Source organism: Chenopodium album, chromosome 18 (assembly GCF_948465745.1).
Source record: "Chenopodium album chromosome 18, dcCheAlbu1.1, whole genome shotgun sequence".
In the NCBI taxonomy this organism is placed as follows: Eukaryota; Viridiplantae; Streptophyta; class Magnoliopsida; order Caryophyllales; family Amaranthaceae; genus Chenopodium; species Chenopodium album.
The window spans coordinates 29,622,700-29,634,920 of NC_137851.1; the positions used below are offsets into that span (position 1 = coordinate 29,622,700).

At 33.7% G+C, this 12,221-nt stretch overlaps 1 protein-coding gene across 2 annotated transcripts; it reads left to right on the forward strand.

Annotated features, from left to right (window-relative positions):
* Positions 1-1,288: 1,288 nt before the first annotated feature.
* On the forward strand, positions 1,289-11,116 carry LOC145590756 (protein Iojap, chloroplastic-like). 2 transcript variants are annotated; one of them, XM_081647157.1, is made up of 5 exons: positions 1,289-1,528; positions 2,447-2,525; positions 3,729-3,867; positions 4,002-4,090; positions 10,485-11,116. In XM_081647157.1, exons 1-5 carry the CDS (start codon positions 1,343-1,345, stop codon positions 10,604-10,606), a joined length of 615 nt encoding a protein of 204 aa, XP_081503283.1. In that variant the 5' UTR covers positions 1,289-1,342; the 3' UTR covers positions 10,607-11,116. The 2 variants fall into 2 exon arrangements, with proteins under 2 accessions (XP_081503283.1, XP_081503282.1); XM_081647156.1 differs by having other exon boundaries at positions 1,291-1,528; positions 2,399-2,525.
* Positions 11,117-12,221: the final 1,105 nt, after the last annotated feature.

Below are 12,221 nucleotides of genomic sequence, written 5' to 3' on the forward strand. Positions count from 1 at the left end.
TGAGGGGGTGAAAGCATATTTATATAGAGGTAAAATTAGGGGTTCAAAACCCTAAATTTACTCCATAAAGTAAACAGTTTAAACACCTTTTACCCTTGCATGAGTGACACTTGTCACAATGTCACGTGGCGAGCCACGTCACCCATTTGAGGAGCAAATGATTTGGAGATTTTTACCCCTACCATGTGGCCAAATAGGAGCGTGACAAGTGTCACCTAATAAGGAGTCCAAATGGACCGCTCTGGACTTGATACGTGGCATGCAAATATTCATCAGGGAATGATGGCTTTCAGGGCCTAATTCCCGAGAAAGCCGTAAAACGGCGCAACCCACCAAATCTAGGTCAGAATGACCTAGGAAGAGGCACATTTCCCAATGACCCTATAAATAGAGAGATTTACCCCATTTTGGGGGCACGTTCATTTATTACATACAATCAACTCTCTCAAAAATAAAGAAAAAACCTGATCTCGGAATCTGAGAAGATCCACTTTTACTTTCCGTAGTTTTTACCTTACTCCATACTCTTTCTAACTTGATCGTCGGAGGCGAAACTCCGAACACCCGGAGCTTCCATTGTTTTGCAAGTACATCCAGCGGGAAATCAATCTTGGTGACATAACTCTCCCGAGGGACACAAAAAAAAACCCCAAAATATCATTTATTAAAAGGGTTGAAATCCCGGCCTTGACCTAAACCTAACTCGCTTATTAAATAGATTATCCAGGTAACCTTTTACCCACTTATGCTATTAATTATAGAAGACTTTAAAGTAAAACAGTAGTAAAATTTGTCCACCCAAACCAAAAATTTTCCCAACTAAAAGTTTTTACTAATATATGCATAATACTAAATTATGTAGTTAGGAGGGTTACTAAAATTGTCATTAAAAAAATTCAATTATGTTGACTAATTTAATAGACAAGTCAAGCGTGTCGAATTCAGGTTAACGAGTTTACGTTCAACCCATTATTATAATCAAGTTATGCGTATCGATTTCGGGTTGAAAGATTCAACCCAAACCTAACCCGTTGTATTTTGTGTCAGGTTCGTATCGACCCATTTACTTAAACGGGTTGAGAATTCTTGACCCATATCCGCTTATTTCGTGTAGGGTTCATGTCAGATTATCGTGTCGTGTCAGCTTTTAACAGCCCTAGGGCCGAGCACTTCATGAGCAGGATTGGCTCGTTAACCCCTAGTCCCTATACTCCTTACTAAAAATAAAAAAAATAAAAAAAATAAAAAAAAAGTTAAAGATAATGCTAATAATATATGGGTCATCTTGTTTCAAATTGAATGGGGCAAATACACAGTTTGAAGCTACGTCAAGTTAGCACTCATGGCGCACAACCTGCTTAATATCTTTATCCCCTCCTTTGCAATTAATGCCGGAACCCTGATTTCTTCCCCTTTTACTCAATTGGGTTTTCGGGGAATTAGGCATTCCTTTAACCAGTATAATCAATCAATGCAAACTCAAAATTTCAAGCCATCTTCCATGGTTTCTTGCAGAGCAATTGGCTCAGTAAGCCTCTTTCTCTCTCTTAAACCCAGATTAATCTAGTTTGCCTGCTTTCTATTTGAATATTTATATATAATTTTATAACATTAATTTGTCATATGAAAATTTCTGGTTTAGGATATGAAGAAAGTGAATTAGCAAATGGGTTTCTTCAGAATTGAGAATTGAAGAAAAAGGGTTTCATTGTTTTTGGAAAATTTAACATTTTGTATATTCTGGGTAGCTTAGGTTGTTTGCTTATTTTTGGGAAAGTTTATATGTGCTCAATGATTTCAGAGCCTTATTATATATTCTAGAATGTGACCATACTTGTAGTTCTAGTTGTTAGTGAATTTTATAGAGATTTTTCGCTTCGACAATTACACCATTTTTACATTGGAAGCTTTAGTGTATTATTAGACTATTAGAGGGAGGAGGAGGAAGTGAATTGGGTCATTCTCCCTTCTCACTGCTCTTTCCTTTTGCATACGAGTGTATAGTAGAGGAGCCTGTCTCAAACACTTGACTGCTGCTGCTTAGCGGTTCTGTTGCAGCAAAAATTAGAGCATAAATCGAAGATCTTTGTTGGAAGGACACTTGACACATCAATAAGTTCAATTTAGGCCCAGAAATCTTGTAATATTTTCATAAAAGGGAAATAACAAAGGTTCTGTATCTTATATTGTGCGGGTTCAAATTTTGTTACCTAAAGGATTCTCTATTTGCTATTGTCTAATTGATCATTTTGAGGCTTGGAAATAAGTTGCTCGAATTTGTTGTTGTTGTTGTTGTTGTTTTTGTTAATTTTTTAATTTCTTAAATTGAGTTGTACTGCTAATTTTACTGATAAATGAGAGAGGTTTTTGGGCATGATAAATGGGAAAAACTTTGCAGGATATAAATGAAGACACTGATGATATGTTTGATGACCTCTTTGAAAAGCATGGAAAAGTGGTATTCAGAAGTAAAGACCAGAAGACCTCTGGTGCAGAAATTGATGATGATGCTGAGAGTTTAACATGTAAGTACAATCCATGATTGTTACATGTTAATGCTAGGCATCTTGCATTTGTCTATTAATCATCTAGTCATCTTCAATGACTGTTATTATATGAATACGATTAGATCTCAGTGGTATTGTTACAACTTACACTGTTACCTCAAATGCCCCTCTGATATTTACAGGAAAAGCTCCTTGATTTACCATAATCTTACCAATATTGTTATATGACTTTACCTATACTTTGACATTCCAGGATGGATGAATCTTATACTGGATATTTAAATTAGTAAATGCCATAAATCTATAAAAAAAAGGATTTCACTCCCCTAGAACTGTCTCATTTTAAGCTCTCAAAAAGGAAGTACAATCTGAGTCTTTACTGTATTTTTTTTTTTTATCCCCCTGCAGATTATGGTGGTAGCCTTTCAAACTATAAAGTGTATAGGATAAGGCACACTTGTTTTGTGAATTACAACACCTGAAACAACCTTTATATATCTATTTCTTCATGGATGTCAACCTTCTTAAATTTGTTTTCTAGATTCAATTTCCGGGAAACTGATTTATCAGTGTTTGTTCAAGTGTATGTTTAAGTTTTACCTTTTTTTGTTGTAGGGGATAATGCATCTTGTGCAAGTGTAAGATAAGCTCAATGACTTGTAAACTCTCATCGTTGTAAAATAGTTCATGCGTCAAACATACAATTTAAAGGTTGAGAAGTGGCGGACAGCTTTGTTGTTCATCATGTGGATGATATAGGTTTAGAATAATAGGAAATATTAAGAGCATCTGGACAAGGTTCTTGTTTCCAGCTTCTTGTTATGCTCATGTTCTTTGGGTCTTCTTTGGCATATCTTGTGAGATGTAAAATGTGATTGCATTTCCCTTTTCTTCCTCCATGTTGAACCTCTGGTCATCCCTCTGTTAATGAACATTTCTCAAATATGATCAGCCCATTTTATGACCGTCTAATACGCTATTGAAATCTGATCTCATTTTGCATTTTATAAAATGCATTTGATGTGTTCTGTGTTTCCTGGAGGCTTTGCTGGATATCTAGATGTCATATCATTCAGCAGATTAGTTGCTTTCATCATTAACCTGCATACCTAATAATGCTCTGAATTACTGTTTGGTTCTTGGCAAGTTATTCTTGAAACAAAATTGCATCATATGAGCTGGCATGAATCACTGCAAATTTACACTTGTGAATCAGTGCAGTTGCTGTGGCGATGGCCAAGGTTGCAAATGAGGTAAAGGCTGCAGATATAAAAGTTTTATTTGTAAAACCTCTTGTATACTGGACTCGGTTTTTCATAATTGCAACGGCATTTTCTCGTCCTCAAATCGATGCAATTAGGTATGCACATGGCTCCATACTGCACAAATTCTGCTATTTAGATTTCAGTGAGGCTCAACATTTTCCTTTTTTTCAAATAGATTCAATTGTTCACTGTCTAGGAAATATGATGCCTATTACCTTTTTGTTTACAGGACAAAAATGGCAGATCTTGCTGAAGAGAAGTTTGGGAAAATTCCGAATGGTGACTTAAAACCAAACTCTTGGACACTATTGGATTTTGGTAAGATTATTTTTTATTTTTTTTATTTTTTTTTTTGTTGGTCTAGTGTACCACTGTTAAATTTGCTGCAACCATCATATCATGAAGCTTTGTCTGAGAGACTATCCAGTCCAATTAATGAGCCGTATAATGTATATTGTCACCTTGAATTGGACTTGATATCTTGATGGCTTGCCTTATGGCACGTATTGATTATCACTAAATTCTGTCATTTATGTGCATATGTTATCAATATATCAATGTTGAATTGGTGTTTTGGGATCATGTTTACTTTCTTCCACTTGGTTCGTATCACATCACAATTTACTTGTCAACTTTAAATCTCAGTACAAGGACTCTTTGCCCCTGTTCTCTTCACATGATTTTTGTTGACCGAAATTGTTTTTTTTTTTTTTTTTTATTATTTTTTTTTTAATTACTTGTTAGGATATAGTGCTAATTATGCATAATATAATATATAATAAAAAGAAAAAAAATAAAAAATATATATTTTATTATTGTTGATATGATATATATTCTTATGATTTTTACAATGATTTTATAGCAATATTAATTACATAAACACCGTTAATAGTTTACTTAAAATTTGAATGATTATTAAAGTGAAATCAATAAAAATATAGTAATAACTAAAAATAGCTTGTTAATTATAGAGAATGAAGGAAGATCTTTCATTTTTAACACTCCTCCTTGAAGAGCTTCCTTTGAATGCCAAGTTCCTCCTTAATCGGTCGAAACTTGATTTTGGAAGTGCTTTTGTAAATATGTCAGCAATTTGTTCTTCAGTAGTACAATGAACAAGGCCGATCTTTCCTGCACTTTCAACTTCATGGACAAAGTGATATTTTATTTTTATATGTTTAGTCTTTCGATGTTGCACTTGTATAGGATTCTTAGCAATAGCAATCGCAGATTTGCTATCACAAAATATTTTTGTGGGTTGTTTTTGAACTTCACCCATTTCTGCTAAGATTCTTCTTAACCAAATTGCTTGATTTGCTGCTGCACATACTGCAATATACTCGGCTTCTGCAGTTGATTGAGCCACAGTATCTTGCTTTTGACTTAGCCAAGAAAATACACCATTTCCAAGTGAAAACACATATCCTGATGTGCTTTTCATATCATCTATAGATCCAGCCCAATCACACTGTGTGAATATCCAATTAGTTTAGAATAGTTAATGGGCTTGTACCATATTCCATAATCTGCGGTTCCTTTTAGATAACGAAGAACTCTCTTGATTGCTTGTGTGTGTATCTGGCTAGGTTTTTGCATAAACCTTGCCAACATGCTTACCGCATACATCATATCTGGTCTTGTAGCTGTAAGATATAACAAACTTCCAATTATGCTTCTATATTGTTTAACATCAGCATCTTCAGAATCGTCTTCCTTGCTTAACTTCTCATTTTGAGCTAAAGGAGTAGACCCCGGTTTGCAATTTTCCATTTTAAACTTTCTTAAGATGTTTTCAGCATACTTCTTTTGACTTGTGAAAATCCCTTCTTCGTTTTGTTTAATCTCCATACAAGAAAATAATTCATTAGACTAAGATTAGTCATTTCAAATTGCTTCTTCAAATCTTGCTTAAATGCTTCTATCATTGTTGGATTATTTCCATTAATGATTAGATCATCCCCATAAAGTGATAAGATTATGACATTAGTCCCATCCTTTTTTATGTATAATGTTGCTTCATTAGGACTCCTCTTGAATCCTTGTTGAATAAAGTAACCATCAATTCGACTATACCAAGCGCGTGGAGCTTGCTTGAGTCCATATAAAGCTTTCTTTAGCTTCAGTACTTTATCTTCCTTTCCTTTCACTACAAACCCTGGAGGTTGTTTGATATAGATTTCTTCTTCAAGAAAGCTATTTAAAAAGGCAGACTTGACATCAAGTTGATAAATTTCCATTTTCGTTGTGCGGCTAGAGCAAGAATTACTCTAACTGTATCTTGTCTTGACACCGGAGCAAATGTCTCATTATAATCGATTCCGAATTGTTGTGAATATCCTTTTACTACCAGTCTGGCTTTGTGCTTTTGAATCGAACCATCTAGATTAAGTTTTGTCCTGAATATCCATTTGACACCAATAACATCTTTGTTAGGTGGCTTGTCTTGCAATTCCCATGTTTGGTTTTTTTCAATCATGCGAATTTCTTCTTCCATAGCAGCTGTCCATTCTCCATATTGAGAGGCTTGCTCATAGTTAACTGGTTCATGCGTAGCTTGACAACAAAGTTCACATTGTTCCAAATCAAGATCTGGAATTCTTTCAGTATTATCATTTATGTCTGAAATTCTTCGAGTTCTTCTAGGAGGTGAATCTGTAGAACTATCATAGTCGTATCTATCAGATTCATTTGTATTATTATCAGTCTCCTGCAAATGTCGGCCTGTTCGATCACCTGGAGTTGATATTGGTGGTGTAGGATGCTCTTGATGAAATGTTGGTGTCGTAACATACCTTCTGTCAATATCATTTTGCTCCCAATTCCATGATGCATTTTCATCAAAAACTACATCCCTACTAACTTGAACTTTATGAGTATATGGATTATATACCCTATATCCTTTAGATTGAGAGCTACAGCCAAGGAAAATTCCTTTTTCAGCTTTATCATCAAGTTTTATGACGTTTTTGTTCAGGTACATGAGTATAACATACACATCCAAACACTTTTAAATGACTTACAGATGGTTTATATCCCATCCATGCTTCAATTGGTGTTCGACCTTCTATTGCTTTTGTTGAGGGTCGATTTTGAAGATATACGGTAGTATAAACTGCTTCTGCCAGAACTTGTTAGGCATTCCCTTGTCCTTGAGCATTGATCTTGTCATCTCCATTACAGTTCTATTCTTTCTTTCAGTTACACCATTTTGTTGCGGTGTATATGGAACGGTAAGTTGATGATATATACCTTCCTCATCACAAAATTTGTTGAACTCTAATGAGGTATATTCTTTCCCATTGTCACTTGTAAGATTCATTATTTGTGATGAACATTCTTTCTTGACATAATTCTTAAATTTATTGATATTTTGAAAACTTTAGAACGATCTTTCATGAAGTGTACCTATGTCATTCGAGAAAAATCATCAATGAATAAGATGAAATATTTGCTATCATGGAGAGAAAGAGTTTTCATTGGACCACATAAATCTGTATGTACGAGTTCCAATTTCTTAATTGCTCTTCTCGCCATTCCCTTTGGAAACGGTTGCCTTCTCATTTTTCCTAATTGACAACCATTGCATACACCAATTATATTTGAGATAATAGGTACACCTTTCACCATATTTCTCTGCGAAAGAAGTTTTAGATTTTGGAAATTACTATGACCAAAACGCTTCCCAAATGCCAAAGGCACGTAAAACAGCCTTCATCCGAATGCTCCAATATTCGTAATTATCACCATTGAATATTGGAACAACTTGTTGATTTGTGCTTGAAAATGCCATCTTTCTATTTTTTTATTTTTTTTTTAATGTAATATTTTTTAATGAAATATTTCTAACTTTGCGGAAATCGTGTTAAGAGCCTTCTGGATCGTAGTAGCTCCACTGTTAGGATATAGTGTTAATTGTGCATAATATAATATATAATAAAAAGAAAAAAATAAAAAAATATATATTTTATTATTTTTGATATGATATATATTCTTATGAATTTTACAACGATTTTATAGCAATATTAATTACATATACACCGTTAATAGTTTACTTAAAATTTAAATGATTATTAAAGTGAAATCAATAGTAATATAGTAATAACTAAAAATAGCTTGTTAATTATAGAGAATGAAGGAAGATCCTTCATTTTTAACATTACTGAACTTAATTACTACCTCCGTTAACAGTTATTTGCAACATTTACCAAAAAAAAAGGTGCTATCTATTATTTGCAACAAAACTCTTTCTTTCTTAATATAGTAACTTTTTTCTGGTAAAATGACCAAAATACCCTCATTTAAAAATTATTAACACATAATACTACACATGATTACAAATTATTATAACCCTAATCTAACTTAATCATCTAAGTTTATCCCTAATTTCATCAACCCCACCATCTCTCTCCTCCATCTTCTTCTCTTAGTTCATCATCATCTCTCATCTTCTTCCTTCTTCATCTCTCATCTTTCATCATCTTCTTCATCGTCATTTCTCATCTCAGATCGTGGGTGGGTTCGTTAGATCTGGTGGTAGTTGTGGTTCGTGGGTGGTTTTTATGGTTCGTGGGTGGGTGTTGGTGGTTTGTGGGTGGCTATTTTGTGGTTCGCAGATGGTTATTTCGTGGGTGGGTGTCGGTGGTGGTGGTTCTGGCAAGTTTGTGGATGGGTTTGGTTTTTGGGTTTCTGGTGGGTCTAGGGTGGTTTTCGTGATTCTTGGGTGGTTTTCGATGGTTTGTGGGTAACTTTCGATGAGTTGTGGGTGGTGATTCGTCGATTTTGGGTGGATTTCGTCAATTTGTGGGTGGTTGTCTGTGAGTTGTGGGTGATTGTCAGTGAGTTGTGGGTGGCGTGGGTGGTGGTTAGTGGGTTCTGGGTGGTGCTTGGTGGTTGTTCTGGGATGTTCTTTTTAATTGTAATTGTTTTTTTTTATTTTTTTTATTTGATTAATGTAGTTAATTACATGTCCATAACTTTCAATAATTAGGTTTAAGAAGTTTTGCCTAGGAGTTCGCGCTGACCCCTTTGTTGCAAATAATTGTTAACAGAGGTAGTATTTTTATTGAAATCAAATTAATTTTGCCGAACATAAACTTTTTTATTGAAATTATTCCTAAAACTAAATAACTTTTTCACTAAGTTATTTTATTATTTCATAATTAATTTTTTAAAGTTACTTATTTTAACATAACTTAACTTCTTTTTTCTGAAATGAAATTATTTTTGCTAAACTAAACTTAATTTTGCTAAACTTAAATTTTTTATAATGAAGTTAAATTATTCTTTCACAAGAAAAATGAACTTAAATTATGTTTACAAATGTTATTTGAATAAGGTGCAGTATACATTATTTTTACCAAATATTACTTACATAAGGTGAAGAGAACAGGACTTTAGAGTGTATTGGTTCCAAGATAGATTGACCTGATGACTTCCACGCTTTAACCAAGTATGTATAAGCTACAGTTGAGGAGTACAATTTGTATCTGATACCCAAAATAAATTATTGTGTTCATTGGCTGAATGAAAAACCCTTTGATTTAATTTTATATGAGCATGCAAAACGTAAATGTAACAGTTATACTTCTTCACAATGTCACCTCAGGGTTTTGCATTGAGATTTGCTAAAAGCATTATCTTTCAAAAGAATTTCTTAGGTTTGTAGAGTGGTAAATGAATTGAGAAAGAATTAACTTAGAAGAGGATAACCCTATGTTTACTATTTCCTGGGAAACCATGTTCTTCCTATGATAACTAGACTACTTACCTTTTTAAGGAAGAAGCGTAGCTTATCATATTGCAATCAAAACTCAATGGTCACATTTCTATTTAAATTTGTCCGGAAATAATACTTCCTCTGTTTTATAAATTTGCAACACTTGACTTTCACGTGGGCCACTACTAACAGCATTTTAAATAATAAAATTTTACATTCGATACATCTTTTAAAAAGCAATTGGTTAGAGTTAGTATATGATGTGCAAAACTCGAAGTTTTGCAGTTCTAATGAAACAGGGACAGTACATCATTCTCTGAATTCATTATGCAAAGCTACAATTTCCTGTGTTATTTTCAATAACAAAGACAAACCTGGTGGCATGGCCGCATGGCAGAAATGCATATGTTGTATAAAAAAAAATCTATGTAACCACAGTTTTTACGTCTTTCTCTGAATTCATTATGTGAAGCTTCAATTTTCTGTGTTATTTTAAATAACAAAGACAACCTGGTTGCATGGGTGCATGTCAAAAATGTACATGTTACATAAAAAAAGGGATGTATATAACCACAGTTTTTTAGCAGAGATCCCTCATCTAATGACTAATGTAGCCTATTGTTGAAGGAACGGAGGGAGTATGAGTTTTCTCCTGTCTTTGTGACATTTGGATTTCGTTGAGTGATAAAAATTCTTGCATCTGAGTACTCCTGAACTTCCCTGAACTGGCAATGTGGGTCTCTCCACATGTTTTCTTCCATCCCAAGGCATACTAAATTGAATTTGGACCTCTACATAGGTCCTGCAATCATTGCCGATTCTGGTGGTAAATTACCCCTTAGCTTTTCCTTGCCAAAGATTGACAAGTTTTAGATGGAGTGCCTGGCATCAAGTATGGATGATACTTTTTTTGTAAACTTTACTGTTGTGAGTTTCGATGATACATTTTTGTAGAATTAAATGGCACCAACTAAATTTTGCTCATCTGTGACACAGGAGATGTGGTCGTCCATATTTTTCTTCCCCCACAGAGGGAATTCTACAATTTAGAAGAATTCTACGGCAATGCCAAATCCATTGAGTTACCATTTGAGGATGAAAAGCCATTTCTCCGGTAAAAAAATCTGCTTAATTAATGGCACGCATACGAGGATCTTCCAGGCTACAGCCTGACAGAAGAAAATTCTGAACCATTTTGTGGCCTCCAACCCTGTTCATGGAGTTTGAGTCTTTTGACTGTGTTTGCATCAAGCGGTGATATATGCTTAGTATGAACTCGGTTTCATTTTTGATATGTGAGCTGGTATTGTATGCTGGAGGTGAAGGAAACTAATGTGCAATTATCAATGTTGGCCAGATTGAGTGTTGTTATTTAATTTAAGGCCTATAGTTGAGGCATGTAGGTTATAAAATTAAGGCCTTTAGCATATCAGTGAAGGCATTGTTAGTTGATAAAAGTAGATTCATCGCTTTGCTATTATATTTTTTTAATTTTATTTAATTTTATTTTTTTTATCTTTAGGAAGGATTTGGGAATAAAGATATCTCCATTCCAGTTATTAGCTTAAGCAGAGATTGACAAATACTTCATCGGAAATTAAATGCAATATGTGACTTTGCATGGTGTATGAGACATCTTTAACTATTAAAATCTTTCATTATGCATTCAATAAATACATGCAAAATTTGATATGCTTGAAGAAATGAAGATGTTCATTGAATCAATTTAATGATAAAATTTATATATGTACTCCCACCATTTTTTTTAGTTGCATCACTTTCTTAAAATGAAAACTTCAAATCAGTTGCATCACTTTCCTTTTTAGTTAATAAACTCTTTTATCTCTCTCCTCTCACATGAGTCCATTTTTTTTATTCTATGTACTTCGTATATCTTTCATCTCTAAAAATTGTTAGAAGTTTGCAATTTGTAAAGTGATGCAACTAAAATGATACGGATGAAGTATATAAGTTAAGAAAGATATTTTTTTCAAAAAAAAAAAAAAAAAAATTAAGAAAATCACCCTTATAAAAGTAATAGGGAACAATCACCATCAAGGCACCAAGGAGATAAGATAAGATTGCCCATAATCTGGCTTGCTAGGATGGTAGATTAGTAGGATGAATAAATGATCCAATTTTTTCACAACTTGTGCAGACTATGTTTAGCTTCAATATCAACAACTTATTATCCTTTACTTGTGCTATATTTACAATGGAAGGTTTCATAGGGTGTCCTAAAAAATATGTGTTCTTATAAAAGCATTTTTTTTAGACAAGACATCAAGAGAGAGAAAAAGAAATGATGTTGAAAATTAAAAAAATACGTATTTTAGGAGAGATGGTGGGGGTGACTAGGTTTGATTGTCGTACACACGAAGTATTATTGTGGGGTTGCTAGGCATATGCAAATGCCTCGTGAATATTAAAATGAATATTCAATCACATACAAGAGAAAGAGATAGGTGATGTAGAGTCCACATACATTGTTTGATTGAATTGACATGCAAAATGGTGAAAAAAAATAATAGATACTATGATCTAATTGTACCACTGAAAACATAAAAAGTACAATTGAAATCATTTAAGTACCACTAATAGTGTATTTAATATCACTAAATATCTAGTGTACTATTTAATCACTCAATTATATAATTTTGTTAGACAACTTTTTTTTTTTTGGGCTCACCATTAGGCCGTTTGAAACACGGTCAGAACCTTTAACCAACGTTG

What these genes read in the sequence shown, in the direction of transcription:
- LOC145590756 (XM_081647156.1), top strand. Translation starts at nt 1,343, where the DNA reads ATGGCGCACAACCTGCTTAATATCTTTATCCCCTCCTTTGCAATTAAT. An exon ending in CTTGCAGAGCAATTGGCTCA is followed by an intron (nt 1,529 to 2,398) that starts GTAAGCCTCTTT and finishes AAAACTTTGCAG; the next exon opens with GATATAAATGAAGACACTGA. An exon ending in TGATGCTGAGAGTTTAACAT is followed by an intron (nt 2,526 to 3,728) that starts GTAAGTACAATC and finishes GAATCAGTGCAG; the next exon opens with TTGCTGTGGCGATGGCCAAG.